The sequence below is a fragment of the Strongylocentrotus purpuratus genome, unplaced genomic scaffold (genome assembly GCF_000002235.5).
Source record: "Strongylocentrotus purpuratus isolate Spur 01 unplaced genomic scaffold, Spur_5.0 spur5_scaffold_17, whole genome shotgun sequence".
Classification (NCBI taxonomy): domain Eukaryota; kingdom Metazoa; phylum Echinodermata; class Echinoidea; order Camarodonta; family Strongylocentrotidae; genus Strongylocentrotus; species Strongylocentrotus purpuratus.
The window spans coordinates 26,074,341-26,101,873 of record NW_022145602.1 but is presented as its reverse complement, the minus strand read 5'-3'; the positions used below and the strand labels follow the sequence as shown (position 1 = coordinate 26,101,873).

At 36.9% G+C, this 27,533-nt stretch overlaps 1 protein-coding gene across 1 annotated transcript; it reads right to left on the bottom strand.

Moving 5' to 3' along the window:
• Nucleotides 1-13,821: 13,821 nt before the first annotated feature.
• LOC100888367 (NXPE family member 3) lies at nucleotides 13,822-26,991 on the bottom strand. Its single transcript, XM_003728116.3, has 5 exons — nucleotides 26,822-26,991; nucleotides 25,657-25,791; nucleotides 19,243-19,818; nucleotides 16,809-16,981; nucleotides 13,822-15,387 (listed from the first exon to the last, which is right to left on the bottom strand). The coding sequence occupies exons 2-5, from the start codon at nucleotides 25,789-25,791 to the stop codon at nucleotides 14,565-14,567; spliced, it is 1,707 nt and encodes a 568-aa protein (XP_003728164.1). The 5' UTR covers nucleotides 26,822-26,991; the 3' UTR covers nucleotides 13,822-14,564.
• Nucleotides 26,992-27,533: the final 542 nt, after the last annotated feature.

The window sequence follows — 27,533 nt, the reverse complement described above, 5'->3', positions numbered from 1 at the left end:
TTGCGCCCTCTATATAACAACGAATGCCTAATCGGTGACCATTGGTCCCCCTTGATCCTCTTTTTCTTATGTTATTTGAGAGCCGAGTTAATGAGATAACCACCGGTACAGTGACCTTGCAGTGTGGTCTAATCCCTCCTTTACACTAGTACTGATGGGCTTTAAAGGGTTCTTTTTGTCATCATTATTCTAACATTGCACTTGTTGCACAATAATATGTCATGCATCTGTAATCTTCCAATATCGAAATGCATATTATAATGGTAAATGCATACATTTCTTATTTTTACGATGTTATCAATATGTTTCATTTATATGTTTTATTATCAATTTGGTCATTAACGTTTTAACATCACAAGTCTCGTTTACGCTTGTATTGCAAAACGTATATTTTATCTCACACATAATTATGTATCTTGGAATAATTCATTTTAAATATTTGTTTGTTTATAAACGTTTTGTTTCCAAAGCTTTATACCTGTACGAGAGAGCGACTCTGATTTGTATAGTATCTTACTTTAACTCATTATTAATTTTAATTTTTTTTTTAAATTGGTGATACTATTTTTATGACGATTTTTACATTGTAAACATTGTGCAATTACTCCCTGGACTAAACTACTTTGTATTTCTAATAAATCACATTGAATTGAATTGAATTGAATTGAATTGTTTCCTTATTATTTTTTTTTAATTTTCATATTTTATTCTGGTAGGGTCAAGTTTGCGTTTAGATCTAGCATAGTATTAATGACTGCTTCACGCCGAGGGCAATAGCCCAATTATAAGCTTCCCTTGGGCGTATAAAAACAACTATTTCTCGAATATTAAAGCAGTCATTAATACTTTTATATGACGAAAACAAAAGAGTCAACTTATGACACCACCTTGGCCTTTCTCTAGTTTATCTGCACGGTTGTTTTTTATGAGTGTATCTTTGAGAGTAGACTAGATCTAGATTCTAGTCTAAGCAAGATATTTTTACAATTTTGGGGGTGGGCCGGCCCTGTGGGGAATATGGAGAAGAACCTGCGCTTTCATATGACACCTTACTTATTGAGTATCACCTTCAGAATCACGAGCAATATTAGTTTGCAATGCCAATGCATAATCAATGCAATGCAATGTCAGTGCGCAATGCCAATGCATAGGGGTGTGTGCAATCTGAATTCCGTGTAATCTGAATTCCGTGCAATCTCTACGGAAAGGATTTTAGCACTACTAGACCTACTTACTAGAATCTAGGCCTAGACTTTTGACAAATTTATAAAGAATTTAACGGTGCTCTGTCTAGCATGTCCCTGCTGTCAGCAAGTCTTGCATTTGATCATCATCAAGAAGCTGAAATCTTGGAAGAGTTTCTTCAGCCATTTTTTCCTTCGGTTTGAAGTTACCGACCAATTCTTCGCACACGTACGGTATCCGCGATCGCTCAAACCATTTTTTAATATGTGAACCGATGGGTATTTCACCAAGACTGAACTATTTTCCCGGTAACCATGGTAACTGGGATTTTAGAACTATTATTTTAGAACTATTACATGGGTTTGGAATTTTACCGGGAATTTTACAGGAATAGTTAATGTTTATAAATGCAATTTCGACCAATCAGATGGCTGGATTTCTTAAGTGAGGTATATAATTGCTTTTATGTCATGCAATGTCGCCTTACTGTGATATAAGTGTTCACTTCCATACCATTACCTTGCGTGTTCCATAAATTCCGTATGTTACATGTGTTAGTAATGATTAGTATTTTTTTTGTTTTAAACATTAGTGATACACCAGGGAACCGTTTCACAATGCCTTTTTTGTCAATGACAAATGACAAAAAACAGTGACAAATCTGCTGATAGCCAATCAGAAGCAAGGATTTCAGTAGCTTATAACAACAACTGTGATTTGTCACTGATGACAAGTTTTGTGAAAAAGGGACCCAGGTATATAACATCATCTGAGCAGCAGCGAACCAGTTAGATTGGCCTATTTTGGACTCTCCTTACAGGGACTGCTGATGTGATCAGCTGTCAAATGTTGATACCTGGGCCCCGTTTCACAAAACTTGTCATCAGTGACAAATGACAGTTTTTGTTATAAGCTACTGAAATCCTTGCTTCTGATTGGTTATCAGCAGATATGTCACTGCTTTTTATTACTTGTCATTGAAAAAAGGCTTTGTGAAACGGGTTCCTGAACTGCTATTATTCGTAATCTCACAATATATACAAAATAGTCCTCAGATTCGAATAACGAGAAACAGCTCAAACAGCTAAGGTCGATTTTTAAAAAATCTTATGTGTGTTGTCCCATGTATGCACATTCATGTGGGCACTGCGTGTGACTTTTGGCAAGAAGAATGAGTCAGTTACTTCTTCTTTTGATGATTTTAAAAACCTCACAGTAAAAAAAAATTCGTTTGAACTACATAATCATATACAGTAGGCTTGCGGGTGCACCATGTGAGAGAGAGAGGAAGGATTGAGAAGTCCTGAAAAGGACTCTCGGTAATCTTTCTTGAGGGTGTGAAGTCCTGAAAAGGACTGTTGGGGGTAGTCTTGAAAAATACTGTTGGTTATCTTTCTTAGCTTATAGTTCTAAGGAGAACTATAGCGCCTGAAGAGGATGAGGGGCGGGAGTGGCTCGACGTTTTGAACAGGTTGACTATCCGTTGTCAGGAGTGCACCCGCAAGCCTACTGTATATCTACATTACCATGCAAGCCGATACTTACACGCAGTACATATTGATCATACTTTCGAATTGCTTGCAGTAGTTGCTTTCACAATGGTATTGACATGATCAGAAGTCAACGTTATCCTTCGAAGTGGTATTAAATTACCTTATCGAATCGAAACCATGTTCTGATGTATTTTTAGAAGATTTAGTTAATTATTTTTACTACATGTACATTGGCATGCACATTTATGTTGTTCAGTAGAGCGAGGGGGAGGGAAAAATTGTACAATGTATATTTACGTATTTTAACCGCAGAGGATATAATATCCACTCTTGTTAGGGCTCGTTCAGATTAAACAAAACATGTAAATTCTTCACATTTCTGTATCTTATAACACAGAGCTCAGTGAATACGCATACGACCTGTGTTGAGCGCAATTGCCATTCATTTACACGTTAAAAATACCGCGGCGTTTGTTGTTGTTGGTGTTGTTTTATTACTTTCGCACTTTTTCCAGTAGCGTGAATGTCAGTCAAAGAATTCGACGATTTTTAAAACAGTGTTTGGGCTGTGTAAATGGACCTATTGTTTAACCTTTCTTTTCCACAAGAACTCTAGTTAATAATTAGATATAACACACACCCAGATGTTTATAATTGGCGTTGTTTCACACGTCTCGAATATGATAAGTTGTGGTATGTAGAATTAGTCTGCAGGCACAAACTCTAATTTGACATTAAACAAAAAACATAATTCTTAAAGCCTTGCGCAGAGACTCGCTCTGTCAATCTCAGTACATATATTTTAAAAAGTAAATCTAATTTGAAGGGAAAAATCCTAACAGCAAATATTCACCCCTAAAAGATAAATGCATATAAACCTAAACAACAATAATACCAGTAGTTTCAGTACAGAGCCTATGCAGTATACTGTCATCATAGTCTTACAGTACAGACATTGCTATGCACAGCTACTAACAAGTGATTGTCAGGCCTACATACTAATATAGAATCGGGATAGGCTGGCAGGTTGAAATAAGTGTTGCCCCAACATTTGTTCAAGCTTTTAAACATTGGGTAGAAAATTTGCTTTAAAGGTAAAGACCAGTTTTTGAAACGCCCCAATTTCAAAAGATGAAATGGAAGCTCTCATTACCAATCATGTGAAAGAATATGTTTTGACTAATACATGATGATAACAAATTGACCGGGAAACCGCTTACTAATTCATATATTTGGTAAATTTGTTTCTCTCATGGTCTGTGAGAGATATAGGGTAGTCCCATATACATCTTTCTGTGTATAGTGCTTGTAACTTTACGAAGAATGGGCCAAATTTCTTATCATTTTGATGATTCCAGAACCTTGCAGATGCTAGATGCTAGATGATCAACCTTTTCTGATCGATTCCACAACGTTTCTTTCACAATGCAATCCCATGACCATAACTGGTCTTTACTTTTAACTTAGATTCTGTTCGTACATGTACATGTAGAAAATGAAAACAAAACAAAACCTGTTGCCAAATATGGTAATGTAATTCATAGATCTTGTAATTAAACTATGACATTATTAAAAGTTGAAATCGGCAGCACTGCTATATTATTGGCTTTGTCTTAATCAAAATAAATATTAAATAAAATATGTTTTAGCAAGTTTATCACAAAATAATTTATGAATAAAATTAGCTTTCGGATTAGAACTCATTGATATTGTTAAAGTTAATGTGTTGTAGGAATAAACATGAGCAACACCGGGAAGAGCCCCTTTTCCTGAAATGTGAAAATGATGCAATTTAATAAAGGTTAGTGACTTCCAGACAAAATGCCGCAAAGAGTTTCAGTTCAGGAAAAGAAAATAAGATACTTACAATAATTATATTCCAAAGGGAAATATTTGTGATTTGCAAGGTTTATAGGGTAGGGTTGGGGTTGGAATAGGGTTTAGGATACGGTTGGAATTAGGTTTAGGGTTAGGGTAACGGATGGAATTGGGTTCAGGTTTAGGGTCGGGTTAGAATTGGGTTTAGAGTTAGGATTAGTGTTTGAGCTATGATTGAAGTTAGGACTCTGGTCAGTATTGAAAATTGATCACGGAGCAACTGATATACCTGTCAATCAGGGAAATGTTTAACTATGATAGTAGTCGTATTTGTATGGTGTTTTGATAATATCATATGTTTCCTGTACATAAACATACTAATGGGTCAAATTCTACACTTCAGAGCCGGCTCAACAAAATGTGAAATTAGAGGGAAAATGGAGGCGGTTCTTTAAAAAAAAGAAAGGTGGAGGCAACGAGCAACTACGAATACATGAAGTATAAATACACGTTATGCGCTAACTTGTTAGCAAATGTACATAATTCACACTATTAAAATAGTTAGGCCTATACACTTAATATCAACCTCAATCCGCATAAACTCCAAGCCTCTCCTTTTTGGTCTTTTAAAAACTGAATTAGTTCCTTTTGTCTGTATCTCTTGAGGCTATCACAGGCTGGGATTACCACAGGAAATGAAAGAGAATCTCGAAAGGAAAAATAAATGGGTGGGGAAAGAAGATGTGAACATAATATAATAAAAACGCTATGAAATGTCAACAAAAAAGCATAGAGATGACAGCAGAAGAAACAAGGAAAAGGAAATAGCTGAGAAAAACACGAGGTCAAATATTTTTTTTATCTAAGACTGAAGTATACTTTCTCTTCCCTTTCTTAAGTCTTTATTCCCCTTTTTTAAAATTTCATTTTGTTGTTGGTCAGCATTTCATTTATTTTCATTTTCATAACTTCGCTGTTCTGTCCTTTAGTTCTTCACGTTTTTTGTTGCGTTATCTGCTACATTCAAAATCGTATTTGTCGACTGATGTTTCCCCGGTTCTTAAAGGAAACCAAAACCTTGATACTAAGTTACTTTTATTGTAAAGTTTAAGATATTTGAAAAATATCAGTGAAAATTTGAACAAAATCGGGCAAGGAGTAAGAAAGTAAGAGCTTTTTGAAATGACTAGTCACTAGAGGGCGGTATTCAATTTGATGACATCATCTGTGGACAACTCTCCATGCCTTTTGTACATCAAATTTCATGTTTTTCCTTCTTTCTTGTGATTGAGATAATATACTCCCCTGAAAGCAAGATATAGAATGCAAAATGATATTCTACTTCACATGTTATGAAGTCGGATCAAGAACACAAATAAATACGAAGAAAACAAAAAAATTGTGAAATTTTATTTACAAAAGGCATGGAGAGTTGTTCACATGATGTCATCAACTAGTGACTAGTCATTTCAAAATGCTCTAACTTTCTTATTCCTTGCCCGATTTTGTTCAAATGTTCACTGATTTTATTCAAATCTTTAAACTTTACAATAAAAGTAACTTAGTATGAAGGTTTTGGTTTCCTTTAATGGAAATCGGAAAAATGAACACGGGGGGGGGGGGGGGGAGGTGTTCGCATCTTGCCCCAATGTTTCTACATTTTGACAGCGAGCGAAGCCCTTTGGAAAATGTGTGTTCCTTAATTATGTAATTCCGGAATGTTAATAAATAAACACACAAATAGCCCAACTTCCTGCTAAATATATATGCCCGACAATAGGTAATTTAAGAACTCTGGAAAATGTTGATGAATTGCATCAGAAAACTACAATTAATTGTCCCTCCCCAAATTAATCTTCTTCAAATCAAATAGTAACTGTGAAATAAAAAGTAATCCATTTCATATTACAGATATATAAATTTCTAAGATTGATTGCAGCAAGATGGTAGACATAATCATGACAGTGGAGTTTTGTAAAGGTTGATTGTTAGTCGATTTTCTGTCCCATGCAGGGGCCAGGGACCCTTGGATGTTTTACTTCTATTATGTGTACACCAACACAATGAATATAAAAAATGTCAATAAACTGCACGCACCATATTCATGCTTACATTATTGCCAGAAATAATATGGCTATTATAATACAACGTGGTGGTTTCACTCACTAGCGAGTCAGAGAAATTAATTTGGTTAGATTGTCTATTTCAGAAATGTTTAACGAAAGTACTCTTGACTGTTTCACTTTATGAGTATATAATAGATAACATATCGCCCACACACTCTTAAATGAATTATGTATCATGCATGCTCAGCACATGTAACACTTTCGATCTACTTTTGATGCTAAAATAAATCTATGTTCACCTTAATATATACATGCATGTATTACGCTTCCCAGATAAAGCAAGAAGCATATATATATATATATATATATTAAAAATATACTTTTAACAAATTTGATGCAAAATTGAGAAATTAATTCAAACGTTTCTTCTACTCCCATTCTCTCTCTCTCTCTCTCTCTCTCTCTCTCTCTCTCTCTTTCTCACTCTTCTCTCTCTCTCTCTCTTTCGTTCTCTCTCTCTCCCTCTCCCGTTCTCTCTTCTCTCTTTCTCTCTTTTTTTCTTTCTCTATTCTCTCTCTCTCTCTCTCCCTCTCTCTCCTCTCCTCTCTCTAGCTCCCCTCTCTCAATCTCTCTCCCCTCCCCTCTCTCTCTGTGCCATCATGGACCTACTACTTGTAGTAGGTCCATGGTGCCATACACATATATCAGAACAATACTATAATAGAGGTGTTTTTTGCAAAATTGTGAATCATAGTGAAATCTTTGAACAGTTATGTGTTTCACATTCTAAACTACAGAGTGAACAACAAGGGGGGGGGGGGTGGAGGTCATCAACTAGAATTGATTTTTGATTTTTAAGGCTGGACACGCCACAGAAGATTAATATAGTCTCTATGAGCCGATGAACATGTATATTCTCACAATCAATTCATGCTGCGAGGTAAACCTTATGACAACGTTTCTCATGGACTATACATAAATACATGATTCATCTTTCCAAATTGCTCCAAGATAGTTTCTTCCGCAATGTTTGTTGCATATTAAACCAGAACCAAACTTTATGTTTGAAGTACATGTATTAGCTGATATTGAACTCTAAACTGCCATTATACAAACAATCGTATATACATTACAAACAAATTTTGAATCAACAACCCGTAGTTCAATAAACGACTCATCATATGTTTACTTACTATGCTATGTGTTATTCATACTTTATTTTTAGCTTTTAACAGACCAAGTTTAACTCAATTTAACATATATTTAACAACATATACCCTCGTTGAATGGAGACAATGACTTATCAGATGTTTTGAAGTGTTATTATCAAATATAAAGTTGAGTTCTCATCATGCGGTATATTATTGTGCAAGAAACTGTCAGGAATCATTAGGAAAGGCTGATCTTGTTGCAGATAAGTATTGGTGGAGGATGTTTGGGAAAGACCATTTTAAAAAGAAATTGACCCAGTTTTGCCAATAGTCACATGCGATGTACAAATAAATGTCTATGTGGCACCACACAAATATGCAACATGGAAGTTCCGCCTAAGCACTTAAAGATAAACTCTAGTTCTGGTTAAAAAAAAAATAATTCTCACAGAATCAAACGAAACTTACACTGAATGTTCAAGATTACAAATAAATGACATGTGCCAAACAATTTTGGAAGAAAATGTATACTGGCTGAGTAATGAGCATAGAAAGACAAGGAAATCAAGGTAGTACTAGCCCCGACACCATGTGTGTTGTCCCATATATAGCTTTCTGTGTACAGTGCTTGTTACTTTACCAAGACTCGGCCAAATTTATTATGATTTTGATGACTCCAGAACCTTGCAGTGCACACCAATACTTACATGCTACATGATCAACTGTTTCTGATCCATTCCACACCTTTTCTTTCACACTGCAATCGCATTACCAGAACTCACCTTTATCTTTAAGCTCTTTTTTAGTCATATTTCGAATATGAAGGCATTTGAAGAGCAATCATATTGGGGAGATATTTTATTTAAGGACATTATTCGTCACTTTCAAAGAAAGAATGAAAAAGCTCATGAATAAATTTCAACTTTCCCAGAATTCAACCTTTCTTTGAACTGAAAGTTGCCTCGCGGGCATTATGAATACTAGCTTCATGGCATGAACAAATACCACCCCCCCTTCAAAAAAAAAACAACAACAACAACAACACATCAACACACAACTAATGCCCATTCTTTCTTTTTTAAATATTCGTTTGATCGGATGGTATTTTCGTTTGTAACAACACGATAACAAAGTGTGTAGAAACTCATGGAGAACATTCCCCCTTTTTTGTAAAGATTTATAGTAAATGAGAAATTGAGTAAAAAACTAAATATCCTATACGAAAGACGTGGGGGGGCAGAGGGGTATTCGTGTCGGGGACTGTGACAATATTTTATGTTTTTTCCCTCAATTTAACCGCCTTGGTTCGATTGGCACTGGATTTTTCTTTCTTCGGTTTTGGAATAAAAAAAGTACATGAATGGAGTGCTCAGATATAACATAAGCAGCCATTATTCTCACATTTCATTTCGCAGCAATTCAATTATTAATTTATTTCCCCGACTGTTGCCAAAGCTGTGAAAATTGTAAAGAAATAACCTATATATATTACATATATGTATACATGTAAATAAATATGACACTTCTACTACATGTGAACATTCCATTTCTTAACACAACCTATAAGCATGAGCCATGGTACGAGGTAGATTCCAATGGATAGGGATTCTGCGGTTAACCAAATAACCAATGTACCCATGTATACGACCCATAATCATATACGAATTCATGAAAGGTAACAAAGGGGCGGGGTCAATAGTTTACATGAGAGATCGGCGTTCTCAAACAACCTACAGGCCCCGCCCATTCCTATCATATTACATTCCACAAATAGATAGTCATAGAATAAACAATTATGCTCAATAACAAACCAATAACGCTACCACAATACTTCATAATTTAATGACATTCGCGAAAACGGTAGCCTTTGTACTGGGCTCTCGGAATATTGTATTCCAATTCTCTTTGTGAGTCAAAAGAGAGTGACATTGATTCCTAAGTCACGAACATTCCATACCAAGTCTTTAAGCCCCACTGTCCTACGTGTAGCTACTTGCTCCTTCTATATAGAAAACTTTCCCAATCGGTGCCGGTTGGTCCCCCATGATCCTCTTTTTCTTATGTTAGTTGAGAGCTGAGTTAATGATGAGATAGCCACCTGTCAGTGACCTCGCTGTGTGGTCTTATCCCTTCTGGCCCAGTAGTATTGACGGTCTTTAAGACAATTGTTGTTGTGATTTTTCTTTTCACCGATGTCATAGCACAACTAAAAAAAAAATTGCCCCAATTTTTACGTCATTTACAAAAATATATAACGCGAGTTGTTTGTCAAATTTCGACTGTTTACTCGCAAACCACAGACCCAAAGTTCACCCAGGGACCTAGTCTTTATTTACAGGCCTTAACAAAAAGGAAAATCACCATTGAGTACTGCAAGTGTCATCCAACGACTCCTAATCGACTCCAAGCCGACTAACTGTTTTGCAATTAGGGGTAATGTAATAGATACCGAAATGAATGGGGGGGGGGGGGGGGGGGGGGAGGTAGAACAGGTAGATTTGTTTTCCATTGACATCATGTGATATTTTGTTCAGTAGAACTTCGATATGAGAAATGCTGTTAAACAAGCACATTCGCAGACTTCCAAATAAGAACAAAAAACAACAACGAAATGCGGTTGTGCAGTCTATTAGTACAATATTGGAATGTTATTGTGCAAAATGTTATCTGTGCTTTTATACATGTATTTATAGCTGTATGTTTAGTTAGTTTCAAACACAACAACAACAATCAAACACATAAAGAAGTAAAGATTAAATAATATGAATAAATAGATAAATAAATAAATAAAGAATAAAGAACTACAGAAATAGATAAACAAATAAAAAGTTACACGAATATAATTATTGACAATACAAATGAAGACATAAATATAGTAAATAATAAATAAGTAAAGTAAATTATTATACATCTTATGAAAGAGTGTTTTATCCCAAATCATTTGGTATCATTTTTGTGTGGTATGTGTGCACGTTTGGATGAACAGAAGGCATTGTTTGCGAGAGTGCAAAAGTCGACTTGCGCCAAAGTGATGCCTACAGCATGTACTGTGTTGGGATTAGCGGAGTGAGAGAATGAAATGAATGTATCAAATGAAATGCATTGCGTATGCTTTTTGTAGCGCACACAATAGTTGATATCTGATATTCGATATTTCATATGTGTGGCATAATTAATTTTGTGAGGGATGTTATTTGGACCTGCAAAAACCGATTTAATACCTAAATCCCAATTGTTTTATGTAAACATCACATAAGCAACTTTGGCGCAAGTCGATTTTTGCACTCTCGCAAACAATGCCTCCTGTTCATTCAAGCGTGAACACATACCACACAAAAATGATACCAAATGATTTGGGATAAAACATTCTTTCATGAGATGTATAATAATTTACTTTTCATAGATGTTTTTAAAAATAATTAGCAATTTGCTAGGTGTAAACTTGTTTTTGACTCACACTGTACAGGTACTAATGTTTTAAAATCATGAAGTCCTCGACCGCTCGTTGGTGTTTGAGCATAGTCCTCTATCCCTACATGCACTACTCTACTGTATTTTTCTTATGCCTATGGATACTCAATGTATGTGAGCATTTCTTTTCTCTCTTTCTGTTTTTTTTTTTTTTGGGGGGGGGGGCGGTTGAAATCAACAATAATACAAGCTCTACGATTTATTTTTTCTTTTAAAATTAATGAATCTTAAATTAATCTCAGGGTGGACTTTCCCTTTAAGTTGGACAACAGCACACATATTTTTGTTTTAAATGATATTGTATTTCCTTCCTCATAATTTCACATAAGAAGAAATTCACATAACAAGAAATTATCAAAATAAGCAATATAAAACAAGATCTTTGATACAAAACACTTCATGAGTTACATCTATCAATGAACATAACATAACATGTTTTGCATGTAACAGTGTATAATCAAAATAACAGTAGAGGAAGGTTTACAGTTACATATTACCATCCTGTCACACACTCTCACACCAACAAACTCATGACATCTCCCCCCCCCCCCCCCCCCCCCCCCCCTCTAGCCCACCCACACCACACCCCCTTTCACACACATAAACACACATACAAACACACACACACACTGCATGCAACCTGTAGCTCCGTTTAGTCTCATTTGAGAACGCCCCCTATTGTCAGAGTCAGCAGCCTATAGACATGTTAGCCTATATATGGAATTTTACCCCCCAAAAAATCATAAAAATTCTTTTTTTTTGTTTAAACGAAAAGCACATCCAACCCGGCGTACGTTGACTCTAGCTCTTTCATTGGAACCCTCATGTCCCATTGACTTTTGAAAGTTCACCCACCGTAATTTGATCAAAATAGGTCGTAAGCTCGCCATTGCATATATAACACATACAGGCGCGTACGCAGGGGGGGGGGGGGGGATTAACCCCCGCTTTTTATTTAAACAAATAATAATTTTTAAAAATGTATGGCAATGGTTGACCTTAAAAAGGTGACCTTACCCCCCCCCCCCCCGTCCCCGCTTATTCAGCGGCTGGCTGAGTCGTTGCAAAATTTTCGGCCCGATTTAAAAATGTTAAACCCCCCCCCCCCCCCCCTCCCTTGAAAAAATCGTGCGTACACTACTGAACGCATGTGTAACAAGTCGAACTTTGGACGCAATTTACCACGCGTTTGTAAGATTTGGACGCAGGTCAAGCACACGAAGGATAAGAAGCATGAATTATCATAGATCAGTTCTGTTTGGTTCATTCTGTCCACTTCAGCCAACCCCCCCCCCCCCCCCCCCCCCACCGTAATTTTTCCATTTAGTATAGGCAAACATTTTGACGAGGTAAGCAAAAAACATGAATATTCACACCCTGGACTATTCGATTATTAACAGATGGGTGCAATTATGCACCACATCAAACTCCCCTAATTTCAGTCAAGTATTTCATTGTATTATGTAATTTGGTAGGTTTATTTTACTAACTGTTTTATTATCAGATATCAATGATAGTTTAAAGATATGGAAAAGGTTCTTGTATTTTATATTTAGCAAAGCAATCTCACATACCAGATCAATATCAAGTGTCGTCTGATCCGCCGATTTCGGTCTGCTATATACGTTCTATAGACGGCGAACTAGCTACGTTTGTGCTGGCGAAAATGAGTCAACCGGAGCAATATGTATCGTTTTGTTAGGCGAGCGCCGAGTTGGCCTACCTATGTGTTTTATCTGTTGATACTTATCCTTGATTCTGGGTAGGCCTAATTTTCAATAAATTTCACTGCTTGGATTCCTTAGACCCTTTTTACTTGTTATTAAGTGCATTTTATAATACTAAAGTAGTTGGAATATTTTTATGTTGTAATTAGGGTGAGGTTCTTTCGTAAAATGACTCTATATACTTTGATAAGATATGAAAAACTAATCTGTATCGAGAGTGGATTCTTAAATTGGCATTTAAGGGTAATAAATGTACAGGATTACAATTTTGAGACAAAGAAGCTTTACAAACAATCATGTAAAAACTAATTTGCATACATCCAAGAGAAGGAGGTGATAAATCCGTATGGTCTAAAAGAAAAAGCACACCGTTTTCAAGTTCCACTCAAAATTCTAGAAGTCAATTTGACAACTGCACTAGATTCACAGGGCAATCTCTCGAAACCATCAAAAGTCTTAAAGGTAATACAAAGTTTCGGGAAATTTTGAAAATTGGGTGGATAGTGATTCTGTACAATTTTGATATATTCGGATGACCCTGTGAATGAATTATAAGCACAAGGAAATTTAGCCCCTAAAACATTTCTGCTTTCGAGAAAAATTGAATATAACAATTGACCGGTGCTCCCGGTAAATGTTGATAAATTTCAAATACCGCTTACGGCCATACAATGGTAACTGCGACCATGAAAATCTCAGAATGTGTAGTTGTGGTATGTAATTTCCAAACGGGAATAGCCAATCGGTCGATTTTAGTCAAGAAACATCGTTTGATGGCTTAATTAATATCTTGACCTTGAGAGGGAGCTATACAACATAAAGAGTTTATTATTTACAATTTCATAACTTTAGACTCGATTTCAACCGCAACAACGATCCCTGAATATTGTAGGATCGCATATGCTTCCAATATGTTCATTTGAACCAAATTCATGACCCCATCCCAAAACTTTTTATTACCTTTAAGTTTAGATAGCGGACGCCTCATAGAAGCGTGTGTTAATTCTCTTACATCACTGAACATGTCCATGAAGTCGGCTTACTTCGTTCCATCGGGTCATCGCGTCGGGTCGGATTGTCGGGTTACACGGCCTTTCATGAAAATATACCCCCACATGCACGAAAGTCGGGTCATTTACGTTGTCACTACATTTTGTGAAAACATGCCCCCCCCCCCCCCCCCACCACCATATGCACGAAAGGTTGGTTAAACTGAATGCAAATAATTCAAAAATGTTCAAAGATGGTCCTTGAGATAACTAAAGGCTAATTGTTTGTACATGTTCCTTTTTGTGAAAATATGCCCATACAATGACGAAATATCCACCGCTAACCTTTTAACGAACTCTTGTAATTATTTATTGCGTAAAAAAGAATAGGGTCGAGACGCGGATTTGCGTAGATTTACTGTAGGCTTATTTTTCAGAAAGTGTCGGGTAACCTGACCCAACGCTTTGGCGATAAGACCATTGTATTTCACAAACGTTACACCTGACCCTTTGGAAATAAGGACTTGATAATCCACGAATGAACATGTAACCCCAAAACGCTAAGACTTATGGAACGAAGTGAGCCGAGAGTTTATCAAGACCAGTTTAGTTTCTTACCTAGTCCCACTGTTCAGGACCAGGACTCAACATCAATCTGCTCCGTTCAAACATCTCTAGGGCAAGCTATTGTCAACATTTGGTCGACCAAGTTTGAGGCATGAGGTTTCGGAGGATGGGTATTCGGTTTGCCAAGTTGTCCTTTACTCATATCCCAAGCATCCAGAAAATGTATCTTTGGATAAGACTTGAGGATGCGTCTAAGGGCTTCTTCATTGTCTCGTGCGTAGTGATCATTTAGATACTGGACCCTCGGCCCGTACGGAGTTTGGGTATTTCCACCCTTAAACATGACAACTACCGTTGGGTTTCTGTTCAGTAGCCTCAGGGCAGCGTCAGCGATGGATTTAATCCGCTGCTCGTAAAAGGACCTGTATAGAGGTTGAAAATGCGCCCACAAACATATGACAACAATCGCAGTCTCATTAGACCCGATTCCGTCCAGTTCATTGGTAATGAAATAAAGGGTACTTAATTTATACCAGAAAAATTTGCGTATAGGAATATGATGGAAGCGGTAATGTAAATGAATGTCGTGTTCCTCCTTCCCTACCGTTAAATTGGCTCCAAATAATGATTTAATCAAATTAGAGTGCACAATTCTGATGGTCGAATCGCCATAAAAGTAGACGTTCTTGTTGGCCAGGCAATTCTTTCGCTCTGGACCGTCTGATGGGAAGTGATTCACTTTGCAAGTGGGAGGATACCAACGTTTATTCTGGTAGAAGCCCGCCACCCACGGTATAACTTGAAGGCTGTCATGTTGTTGGCCACACACTGGTAGACGATCCACTTGTTCACTTATAAAGTCACCTGATTTGCTGTTTACTATCACGTGTTTAGGGAAGCCCTTGATTCGAACTGCAGGGCTACATGAAACATGGAGGGGAAAAGTAAACAAATGGAGAGTGAATTTGAAGTGGGTGCATGGATCTTGTCAGCTTTTCCAGGATAATAAGAAAGCAGACAGTGTCCTACATCGTCTTCCATTGTATCTGCTGTCGAAAAGACAATACTGATGAGATATTGGGTCTTGGCAAGTATAAGCTTTCTTTCACATGACCAATCAAACACAAATTGGCAACTTATAGTTTCCCTTAAAGGGACTTGGTAACATTGTTCAGATGAGAGATAGTGGTGCTAAGGTAGTGACTTCAATGCTAGATGTACAATTAAAGATAATCTGAAAATTTGAGTGAAAACGGACCATTGTTCATGGTACAAATTGGGAAAAACTGATATGATCGATTCCTTAATTCTCCCAACTATATTATTAAAATATTTAATTACATTTTAGGTGAATGGAAATCTCACAAAGCAATAAAACGGCTCTACATTCCATTCCAGACATTTAAGTGCTGACAGATTTTTTATAGCGTGTTTTATGTCTTTTTTTCATGGAAAAACGGTTGGGAAAATTCAAAAATGGTTGGGAGAATTTACTCTTAATCACTCAGTGTTAGAGGGTGTCGTACATCGACGCTTCAAAGAAAACCGTAGATATCTTCGTGGTTTGAGGATTTGTTCAATATTTTTTGCATTTCAGAGGTTTAGTATAGTAGAAGGAATATAATAAGTAACATTTTATACAAAAATTAAGCAATTTTTTGTTATCAACCTTCAACAATGTTACCAAGTCACTTTAAGAAAATTACACATTTACCCTGAATATAATTGTTGCAAATATGTTTGTATACAACCCCGTATGAAACGAATCTATATCGTGGTCAATAACTAAGAAAATGGAAGTTTATGACATTTTCTGTTCAAAGCAAAATAGAGATATGCCACATTGTTGCCAATTTGTGCTTCACTGATGACAAGTTAAAAATTAATAACTTTATCATTTTAATCGAATATAGCTCAAAGTTTCATTAATAAAGCAATATTAATGTTTCTCACATTTTTCAGCTTTTATGAAAACCAACTTAATATCAAAGTGGACTTCCCCATTGAATGTTCTGAAATTTGATCAAAGAATTAGTATTTTAGCAATTAAATGTCCACACTCAACTTAGATGGCGGGGCAGGGTGGCTCATAGTATTTGACGGGAAATGACATCATGGGTGAGTGAGGGGAGGGGTGGGGTGCAGACACAGTTCTTGCTCGGTAAATGTATTTTTTAACAAGTAATCAAATAAATAAAGGGGTCGTATTGACAGCTTTCCTCGTCCTTCCCCCTCTCTTTCGCGCTTTCCCTAAAATTACCCCTAAAACTAATACCCCTAAAAATTGTCTTGCAATCCAACGCGCCCCTCGTATCACCGAGGCTCCTAACATAACACTTACCGATGAACTACAGACGATCTCCTGCTGTAACCTTCGTCTTCAATCCTTTTGTTGGACGGCCATTCAAGTGTCCTAAACGCTGTCCAATCAGAGCAAGAGAGAAGGCTTGATTTGGGTTTCTGACAGTACCATGTCAATCCCACGCTAGGATTGGATAGGTTGCAAATCGACGTCTGCATCAGGTGAGAAGACACAAACACCATGGGAGTGTTTCACAAAGACTATGAATGACTTTAAGTTGGACTTAACTATGGCAGGCTATTCATCATGCCACTGGTTGCTGTCACCAATGGTCTCTCAATTATGATCTTTAGATAATATGTTTCCCTTCATTAATCAATTATCAAAAATATAAATTCTGTACATTTGTGACCATGAGTTGTACGTCCCTTGAGAGACCAATGCCATTAAATCGTGAGAGCAAACAATGGCATGAACAGCCTGTCATAGTTATGTCCAACTTAAAGTCGATCTTGGTCTATGTGAAACACCCCCCAGGATAAAATAACAGAACAGTTGTTATATATCGCATTATACACGATCGTAACTAATTTCGGGAAATCAACTCGAGGGCAATGTCAATACCCTATTGTATATCCTATAGAAATCAATACGTATTACATCATTTTAATGTTCGCCCATTTCTAAAGGTATTTACAAGACTTTTTGAAGTTGCCTTAAAGATGAAGTTTAGTTCTGGTCATGCGATTGCATTGTGAAAGAAACGGTGTGGAACCGACCAGAAAAGGTTGATCATCTAGCATATAAGAATTTGTGTATATTGCAAGGTTCTGGAATCATCAAAATGATAAGAAATTTGGCCAAGTCTTGATAAAGTTACAAACACTGCACACAGAAAGATGTATATGGGACTACACGAACACGTGGCGTAAAAAGCCGGCCCCCGATTTTTACGATGTTACATGCATATTTAGAATATGAAGGCATTCGAAGAGCCATGCTTTTCAGGGAACATGTCTTATCTGATGTTCTTCCACACTTGCATAATGAGGATGAGTAATGCTCACAAATTATTTTTCACCTCTTCCCAGAACTCAACCTTCTCTTTAAGTCGATTTTTCGAAAGTAATTGCGCTGTTTGTTTGTTGTTGTTTTTTTGTTTTTTTTGGGGGGGGGGACGTTGAAGATAAATTAAAGATACATTTACAAAATGTATGGATTTTCTTTTTGAATTATGTATTTGATTCATTAATTTTTTAAGGGGTTAAGAGATGTCTTTTGGGCAAATAAACACCTCAAATGACCAGGGAATGTTGTACCCACTTTGCTTTTTTATTTAATTCTATTTATATTTTTGTTTTTATCAATTTGTCGTTATTTTTTATTTGTGCCATTCTTTATTCATTTATTTATTATTTTATATATTTATTTATTCACTTATATATTTATCCATTCTTTTATATATTGTATCTATTCTTTTTTTTTCTTACATGTTTTCGTGCATTGTTTACCCCTCTTCCCACATTTTTTTGGATGATCTCTAGCTCTTTACTATATTAAAACTACTATTATTATTTTAAAAAGGTAGGAGGCTAAATATCTTGCCAGAACAGTTAGCCCTAAACAAATGGTTCATCGCTACTTAATAGACCGGTTTACTATCATATTAAATTCCATAGATGTTTCTGTCCTAGTGACGAGACATTCCGTTAGCCATTTATTAATTAATGAACGACAATACTTGGTATCCAGCCTGCATACATCAATTGTTTCTATGTCGAGAAAGCCTCAAACCAGCTATTAGATTGTCAAGAACAACATTTAAAGAGTATGTAGGAAATTTCAATATGTTAATAAACAGGTCTATTCACCGCTTTTGAATAAATGAATATTCTTTTGCCTGCTGCATACGAGGCGTCAGTATGATTACGTCATTAGCTAAGCTTAAAGAAAAGGTTGAGTTCTGGGAAGAGGTGAAAAATAATTTGTGAGCGTTATCATTCTTATTATGCAAGTGTGGAAGAACATCAGATAAGACATGTTCCCTGAAAAGTATGGCTCTTCAAATGCCTTCATATTCTAAATATGTCATGTAACACCGTAAAAATCGGGGGTAGGATTTTTACGCCACGTGTTCGTGTAGTCCCATATACATCTTTATGTGTACAGTGTATGTAACTTTACCAAGACTTGGCCAAATTTCTTATCCTTTTGATGATTCCAGAACCTTGCAATACACACAAATTCTTATATGCTAGATGATCAACCTTTTCTGGTCGATTTCACACCGTTTCTTTCACAATGCAATCGCATGACCAGAACTCAACTTCATCTTTAATATATAGTTTACACAGACGAATACAAAATACATGCGCCATTATTCAAAGCAAAGGCTGCTCACTTGATGACGTATTCCAACGTCAAGAAATGACGCCTCGTTTGCAGAAGGGATAACAAAAGCTCAATGAATTACCAATCTTCTTTCGGGCACGGGACCACATAGCACATCTTCTTCTACATTGTTTCCATCTATCTCCTTCTCAAATTTCCCCAAATAATTCTCACGAGGCTGCAGTGTTTCCTTCAGGTTTTGTAGTTCGAAAACGGCTTCACTAGGGACTGCCAAAATGACATTGATACTGACATCCCCGGCCCACTTCAGAGTGAAGAGGGCGCTATACTTCCCATTTCCGAGGTCAATGACCTCACCATCTGTTCCCGAGCCTGCACTAAAAGACGCGTTCCGAGTGAAGATCTTGGCACGAAATAGATCTCCACCGTAAGTCTTGGGCTCATCGTAGCCGTTCCGTGCTTCGATTAAGAGTTCGAGTTGGTCGCATACAGAATAAGATTCCGTGTCATTGACGATGGTAAATTGGCTGAAGGTACTGTTTGTAGTGTCCATTTGTGTAATCCATTGCCTTGGTGTAGCGGGGGGATAAGAGAAATGAGGAAAATGTTTCCGTTTCCGATTCGGACATAAAGGATGGTTCTGCAAAGTTTCAGGTTCAACAGGCGATGTTTTGTCCAGGTTACATGATATCACCCCCTATAATAAAACATAAATCATGTGTAAATTCATTATGGGGTGAATAGGGTGAAACGGGAGACGAATAATGACGCGAGACTTATAACCTTACTACTGCATATTGCATCCTCTCCATGTCTGTATGGTATAATAATACAAAATAAGAAACCCTCCTCATATTTTGTTTTCATTGTATTAATCACTTAAAATGAGGTCTTGAACGGGACGGGGGAGGGGAGGGGGGGGGGGGGAGTTCCGCAAACTAAGAGTGAATTTGGGACAGTCATGGAGTAGTGGGATAAAACTAAAATCACCATATTTACAAGTAATGGTCCCAAGGTCAGTGCTGAAAATATTAATGGTAATAAATCAACTTAAAGGTAAAGACCAGTTATGGTCATGCGATTGCATTGTGAAAGAAACGTTGTGGAATCGATCAGAAAAGGTTGATCATCTAGCATCTAGCATCTGCAAGGTTCTGGAATCATCAAAATGATAAGAAATTTGGCCCATTCATCGTAAAGTTACAAGCACTATACACAGAAAGATGTATATGGGACTACCCTATATCTCTCACAGATCATGAGAGAAACAAATTTACCAAATATATGAATTAGTAGGCGGTTTCCCGGCAAATTTTTTATCATCATGTATTAGTCAAAACGTATTCTTTCACATGATTGGTAATGAGAACTTCCATTTCATTTTTTGAAATTGGGGCGTTTCCAATACTGGTCTTTGTTCTTTAAAATAGGGGATTTGTCAGGCGCTTGTTATATACCCATTGTAAAACTATTTTTATCTGAGAAATACAAGCAAGCTCACTGAAATGTCATGCAAAACGACACGGTATAGAAACAGTCCGTTGCCATATCTAGTCAGATTGTTAAACGCTCATAGTACTGAATAATTACCAGTTTCACCTTCGACGAACACATTCATTTTTCTCTACTACTTTCACTCTCTCAATATCCCTATTTTCTCCTCTCTGTCAGTGCTGTGCTGCGGAGCGGGGAGACCCTCTTCATGGCTTCCAATTGTTCTCTAGCTCTCTGTCTTGTTACTCTCATTCTTTGTCTCCCCTCCCTCTCTTTCTCTCTCTCTCTCTCTCTCTCTCTCTCTCTCTCTCTCTCCTCTCTCTCTCTAGCTCTCTTTCTCTCCCTATCTCTTCCTATCTCTCTCCCACCCTCACCCCCTCTCTCCCTTTTCTCACTCTCCTTTTTTCTCTCTTTCTCTATCTCTCTCTCTATTTCTCTGAGATAACTTCCTAGATAAAAGGATGACATGTGAATGCATTTTTGAATAATGTTATAGAATTTTACTTTTTTTAAACTAAATCAGATTTAATTGTACAAAATCCTGTTTGACTTTTTAACGATTCCCAAGATGATTATATCGAATATTACAATGGCAACCTTTTACCCATGTTTGTATGCGAAACTTATCTTACCATATTTTTATGCAATATTCTACATGTACCTTTTACTAAATTGGCCCAAATACAAAATGTTCTGCATTTTACCTACAATGTATAATTTGTATAATCTGTTTAAATCATTGGAGCATCTATTTGACTTTATAATTCCTGGATTTGGTTTCTGTTGTTGTCCCTGTTGTCCCTGTTATAACACCATAACTATACCTTACCCATCTGGCTATGCATTTTCCAACCAAAACATTTAATTCTTTTGAATATCAAAAATGTATTGCTATTCATGTATTGTATAAGTTTAATATATCATTTTATTGCAAATATGGTAATACAATTCGAATTTCTGTATATGTACCAAGCAATTTGCCAAGGTCGTTAAAGCATAATTATATATCATTTGTACAAAAGAATTCCAATTTTACTACCATAATGCTACCATGCATAATGTTTTACGTGTAATTTTACTTTGTCACTGATGTATACCTTGTAAAAGAAACTGCAATTCGGCTCTCGGGCCGCGAATGTTTTTTAATGAAATAAACCATTTTAAATAAAAAATAAATAAATAAATATTTGGGTAACAAGTTTTAAAGATGAAGTTAAGTTCTGGTCATGCGATTGCATTGTGAAAGAAACGATGTGGAATCAATCAAAAAAGGTTGATCATCTAGCGTATAAGAATTTGTGTGTATTGCAAGGTGCTGGAATCATCAAAATGATAAGAAAGTTGGCCAAGTCTTGGTAAAGTTACAAACACTGTACACAGAAAGATGTATATAGGACTACACGAACACGTGGCGTAAAAATCCTACCCTGGATTTTTACGATGTTACATGACATATTTAGATTATGAAGGCATTTGAAGAGCCTTGCTTTTCAGGGAACATGTCTTATCTGATGTTCTTCCACACTTGCTTAATAAAAATGTCAACGCTCACAAATTATTTTTCACCTCTTCCCAGAACTCAACCTTCTCTGAATGTTACAATTTTCTTTTCACAATAAAATTGTTCTTTCAGAGCATGCCCCCGACATTTTATACATGGAGATGTGTCACGTGTGTGTTTCAGAAATAAGGATAAGCACGATACCCACAGACTTGTTCTAGATTTTTATGAGGGGGGGGGGGGGGTCGCTTTGCATGCATCTGGGAAAGAATTTTCTAATTAGCATGTCGAGATGTACATTTGCATAACCAAACATAACAAAACAAAACTAATCGAAGCAAAACGAAACAAAACAAAACAATTTAAAAAACGATTTTGGATTCTTCTCAATCACAAATTTCTAAAAAAGAAAGGGACAAAGGGGGAAAGAAATATAGCTCGTCACGTTTTGGGCTTTCTTTTTCATGAAAAGAAAGGAAGGGTGACTAAAAATCAATTTGTTTGTCTTGCTATTTGGTCCAAAGCCTTTTGGCCCAATACCCATATCGTACAACTTCATTTGGCCTATACCCAGTTCGCCCACAATACAGGTGGTCCAAGCAACATTTCACCCTATCATCATTCGGACTAATAACTACCGTGTAGTAGGTACAATCTGCCAATCGCCATTTAAAGCTATGCGTGATTAGCTATACCGTTTCGCGATAGTCCCCCTGTCCACACACAACATTTTCCGTGATTAAGCGTGATTAGTTATACCGTTTCGCGATGAAATTGTGTGTGTGGACGCTCACTAACGATACGTCGTATAACGAAACTAGTCTAACGAAACGCAGGTTTGGGCATCGTTTCGAAAGAATCACGCCTAATCACGGAAAATGTTGTGTGTGGACAGGGGGAGTGTAACTAGTGTAACTAACTGGGCGGGGCTTAACGTGACCTCGAGCGAAAGGAGACCAGACCTCTTATACGACGTATCGTTAGTGAGCGTCCACACACACAATTTCATCGAAAAACTATCGCGAAACGGTATCACTATCGCGAAACGGTATAACTAATCACGCCTAATCACGGAAAATGTTGTGTGTGGACAGGGGGATAGAAGTTAGCTCTCATGGGGAATTCGACACCGTTCGGGTGTTTACCCAATAACAGGTGTTGTCAATCACCAGAGTTAGCCTTCAGTTTTATGACCATTAGACCTTATGTAATGCTTCATTTTTCCCTCACCCGAAGCTCTCCGAGCGATTGGTTTGTACTCCCACCAAGTCTGGTGTCAGCAAATTATGGCCTTCTGCACGTGGAAACTGCCGATTCAGTCACTTTTTCCATCGATGTTATTTGCCCCTTGGACCACCAATAAAAATTTGGTCCATTACCATTATTAATCGCTATTAAGTCTATAATATCAAACGGTCTAAACACATTTGGTCTAATAACCATATTATGGTCCAGCCATCATTTAGTCTTATCATCACTCGGTCTAATAACCATTTTGTTTAAGTACCATTTAGTCTAATGGGGTCTAACAAAATTGGATACAGTTTAATTCGTGTACGAACCCATATGGCATAACGCATCTACACTGTTGGTCATAAAGGTGGAATAATTTTGTTATCCCAATTTATGGAATAATTTTGACAATGATTTATTCCTAATAGATCTAGATAATAGTATATATACATTCTCAGATTTTTTTGGGGGTGTTTATTTGAACCCCGTAAGTGATGTTTTCCTGGCATCTATTAACACAATGGAGACCATAAAAAGCAGTGCATGATAACGTCTTTTTAAATCAAGTAACAGTTAAATACACAGTTATATCCAGAGTTATCATGTGTTTGGTTAAGTTACCAGATGAGTTGAATATCTTCTCACAATATTTGCACTTGAAAGGGTTTCTCTCCAGCGTGCGTTCTTTTTTCTTTCTTTCTTTTTTTTTTTTCTTTTTTTCCCCCCCTTTTTTTTTTGTTTGTTTTTTGGGCCGCCCAAGGGGGGGGGGGGGTTTAAACCCCCTAACCCCCCCCCCTCCGTAGATCCGCGCCTGTTTAATCTTGTGGTTATCTTGTGGTTTCCAAACCACAAGATAACCACAAAATACTTGTAAGATTTTCTTTTTTTTACCGTCTGAATTGGCTTTCACCGTGTGAATGCGGCTAATAACAATAAACACAATTACAATAATGATGAGGATTATTATTATCATCATCATAATTATTATTATTATTAATATTATAATTGTTATCATTATTATTATTACTATTATTATCATCATTATGACTTATTAAGTAAGCAAATATCATTCCCCAAAACCTGGGGGGATGACTGTACATGCCATCCCCCTCATCACCCCCCCCCCCCCCCGTTGTCTACGCCCCTGTCCTGGGGCCTCACAGTTACGAGGCCATTGCTTTGCCACTGAAATATTATTGTACGCAACTAACGGGGGCTAGGGTAGGGGGCTGCCTCCACAAATAAAAAAACCCAAAGAAACTGCAATAAATTATCAAAAATTCATTGCATTTCCCCCGGTCCCCAACAGAAAAAAAAATCCTCTGTGTGGCCATGCCTTGAACCATAACGCATGGCCGTACAAACTGAGAATCGGACCAAATGATTATTAGACCAATTAGAGATTGGACGAAATAATATTGACGTATTGGTCAATGGACGAAGTAGTGAGTAGTCATGACGAAAAAGTGATGATTGGACCAAGAGGATATTGGACGAAATGGGTTTATCCGAAACCGCTATTAGAGCAAATTGATATTGGACAAACTAGGAAAAATAAAGTGGTAATTAGACAAAATTAATACAGACCAAATGGCATGTAGACCAATGCATGGGAGTGTGCACGCTTTTAGGATATGGGGGATTGAACCCTACTGGCCCGAATTCACAAAGGAGGTTTGTCGACAAACCTTGGTTTTCGTACGTCATAATTATGACGCGTTTTTACGCGTTTTTACAAACCAGGTTTCTAAAAAAACGCGTAAAAACGCGTCATATGACGTACGAAAACCAAGGTTTGTCGACAAACCTCCTTTGTGAATTCGAACCAATGTCTTGTGTCCAAGTAGAGTGAGCTCGGCGTCTAACGATGTGGGGTCAAGGGTCACCTCAGGTCAAGTGGGGAAAAATGGGTACGTACGTATGAAACTTATGAAATATTTATTCATTCTCTGATGAAAATTTTCTTTTCCAAAGGGGAAACAAAGTTTATTCATGAAGCCTTCATCAGTTTAAGAACTGATTATTCTAACATTTCAAATACGGGACCTCTCCGTGTGTAGGATATTTTTGGGTTCATTTGGGATAGAAATATGTTTTTGCAGGTATGGTGATTAAGGGAATACGTCACAGAAATATGGATTACATAATTCGCGGTTCGATTCCCACCGCGACACAACTGTCCTTTGTCCTTTCGAACAGGAGTGTGTATTCAAGAACCCATTATTAGTATGTGTACCCTGTGCAAAGTAGGAACTGACCCGCGGCTGTAAACTTGTTTAGTTAAAGCATGAAATAGAGCATTCTTACGTTTTTAATCGACAGAGGTATTACTGCAGCAAGACGATTCATAGATATAATGTCATCGTTCCACCACATTATGATGATAGCGATTGCAGAAAGCAACATCAAGAATCCAAGGATGGGTCGAGTCCTTTTTGCCATCTGTAGCATAATAATAATAATAATAATAATAATAATAATAACAACAATAATAATAATAATAACAATAATAATAGTAAAACATTTATATAGCGCTTAACAAACTCATGACTTGTAAGCACTTTACATGAAAACTTAAAAAGTAAACATTCAATGGCGTCGAACGCTTTTTCGAAGTCAACATATAAAGCTGGGCCTTGCAAACCATCTTGCCTATAATGATGTATCATATTAATTATCAATGAAAAGGCGTATGTTTTTACCAATTTATCGATTAAAAAAAAACAGTTTGGTCTCCATCAATAATTTTACCCTGTTGGCTAGAAATTTAGCCAAAATGCTGTAGTCCGTGTTTAGGTAATTAGGTGTGATATGGGTCACAATTTGTTTAAACTCAAGGTATTTTTAAATATTTTATGGGGGAGAAGTGTAATCACTCCTCTTCTCATTGAAGAGCAGTGTTCTCCTTGCTGATAGCACGGGTTGAACAGTCTACAGAGAATCTTTTTTTTATCAACCCAAAATTCTTTATAGAAATTAGCAGGTAGCCCATCTGTGCCAGGTGTTTTATCTGATGGCAAGTCTTTGACTGCTTCATAGCATGCTTCATAGCATTCTTCTTCAGTTATGGACCCTTCACAAAGAGAAACAGATTCATTGTCTAATGACCTTAAGTCCAGCTTATTCAATAAATCAATAATTCCTTCAGTCAGGTGTCGATACAATGGCCGTCTTCTCGGCCATTTTGTCTTCCTCACACTTCATTTCCTCTTCTTCGGTTTCGAAATGGCCCTTACCATTTTTCAGATCTGTGTAATGCTTCTGGAGCGTGTTGATGCTAGACTCTGCCATGTCCAGACGTAGGCAAAGTTTATCAATCTTGTTTACTAAAGATTCAAGCAGTGGCATTTTCATCCAAATATCTTTGAGCATCGCACTTTCACTCGGCAATTGAAGCATTGGGCCCCGTAGTGGCAGACGTGTAAGGGGCGGCCATACCTGCAATGGAAATTGAACGTGAACATTCACTTACTCTTTGTTGAACTCGTTATTCCTTCTTTCGGTTACTAAAAAACGCCTCTAGTGATGCTTGCACGTAAATTACGAAAATAGATCAAGTCCAGTTTTCAAAGAAAATTGTTACTAATGTTGTAATAGAACCAAAACCGTGGAGAATGCCATAACTGGAGCTAAATGCATGATCGATGAAATAATAGGGCGCCCTCTGTTTAATCAGATACTGCTCAAACTTTCACTCATATGTTCTTTCATTGTTCTTCTTTTATTAACTCATTGCCTACTGGAACCTGGTGGTCCCTGTGTAAAGCCTATGGTAATAATAATTTAGTAGTCAACGGGTTAAAACGAAGTTAATTTAAGAGTGGACTTACCCTTTAATATATGAAATCATTGAAATCTATATAATCAGAAACACATGTACGCACGAATTTTGTCTTTATATGAACTTATGTGACTTTCAAATTTTAAAAAAAATGTTAAGATGGTTTCCGAAACCACTCATACATTTCTACCAGGGGCGGCGGAGCGTCTTTCAAAGTAAGGGTGCAACCAACAAAAAGGGCACTTTCTGGGAAAAGGGGTAGGCCTACTTACCAATCATAACCTCAAGACAAAAAAAAAAAAAACGTTTAGACATTGGTTTATACCCCTACATTGTGGTTAATACATTATCAGGGATGATCCTCTAAATGTTTCTAGATACTGCTTTAATTAGTACAAATATT

Coding starts and splice junctions, on each gene's coding strand:
- LOC100888367 (XM_003728116.3), bottom strand. CDS start 25,791: ATGGCAAAAAGGACTCGACCCATCCTTGGATTCTTGATGTTGCTTTCT. Junction 19,819..25,656: donor TACCTCTGTCGATTAAAAAC/GTAAGAATGCTC, acceptor GTTTTATTATAG/GGGGTGATATCATGTAACCT. Junction 15,388..16,808: donor AGATCGTCTGTAGTTCATCG/GTAAGTGTTATG, acceptor TGTTTCATGTAG/CCCTGCAGTTCGAATCAAGG.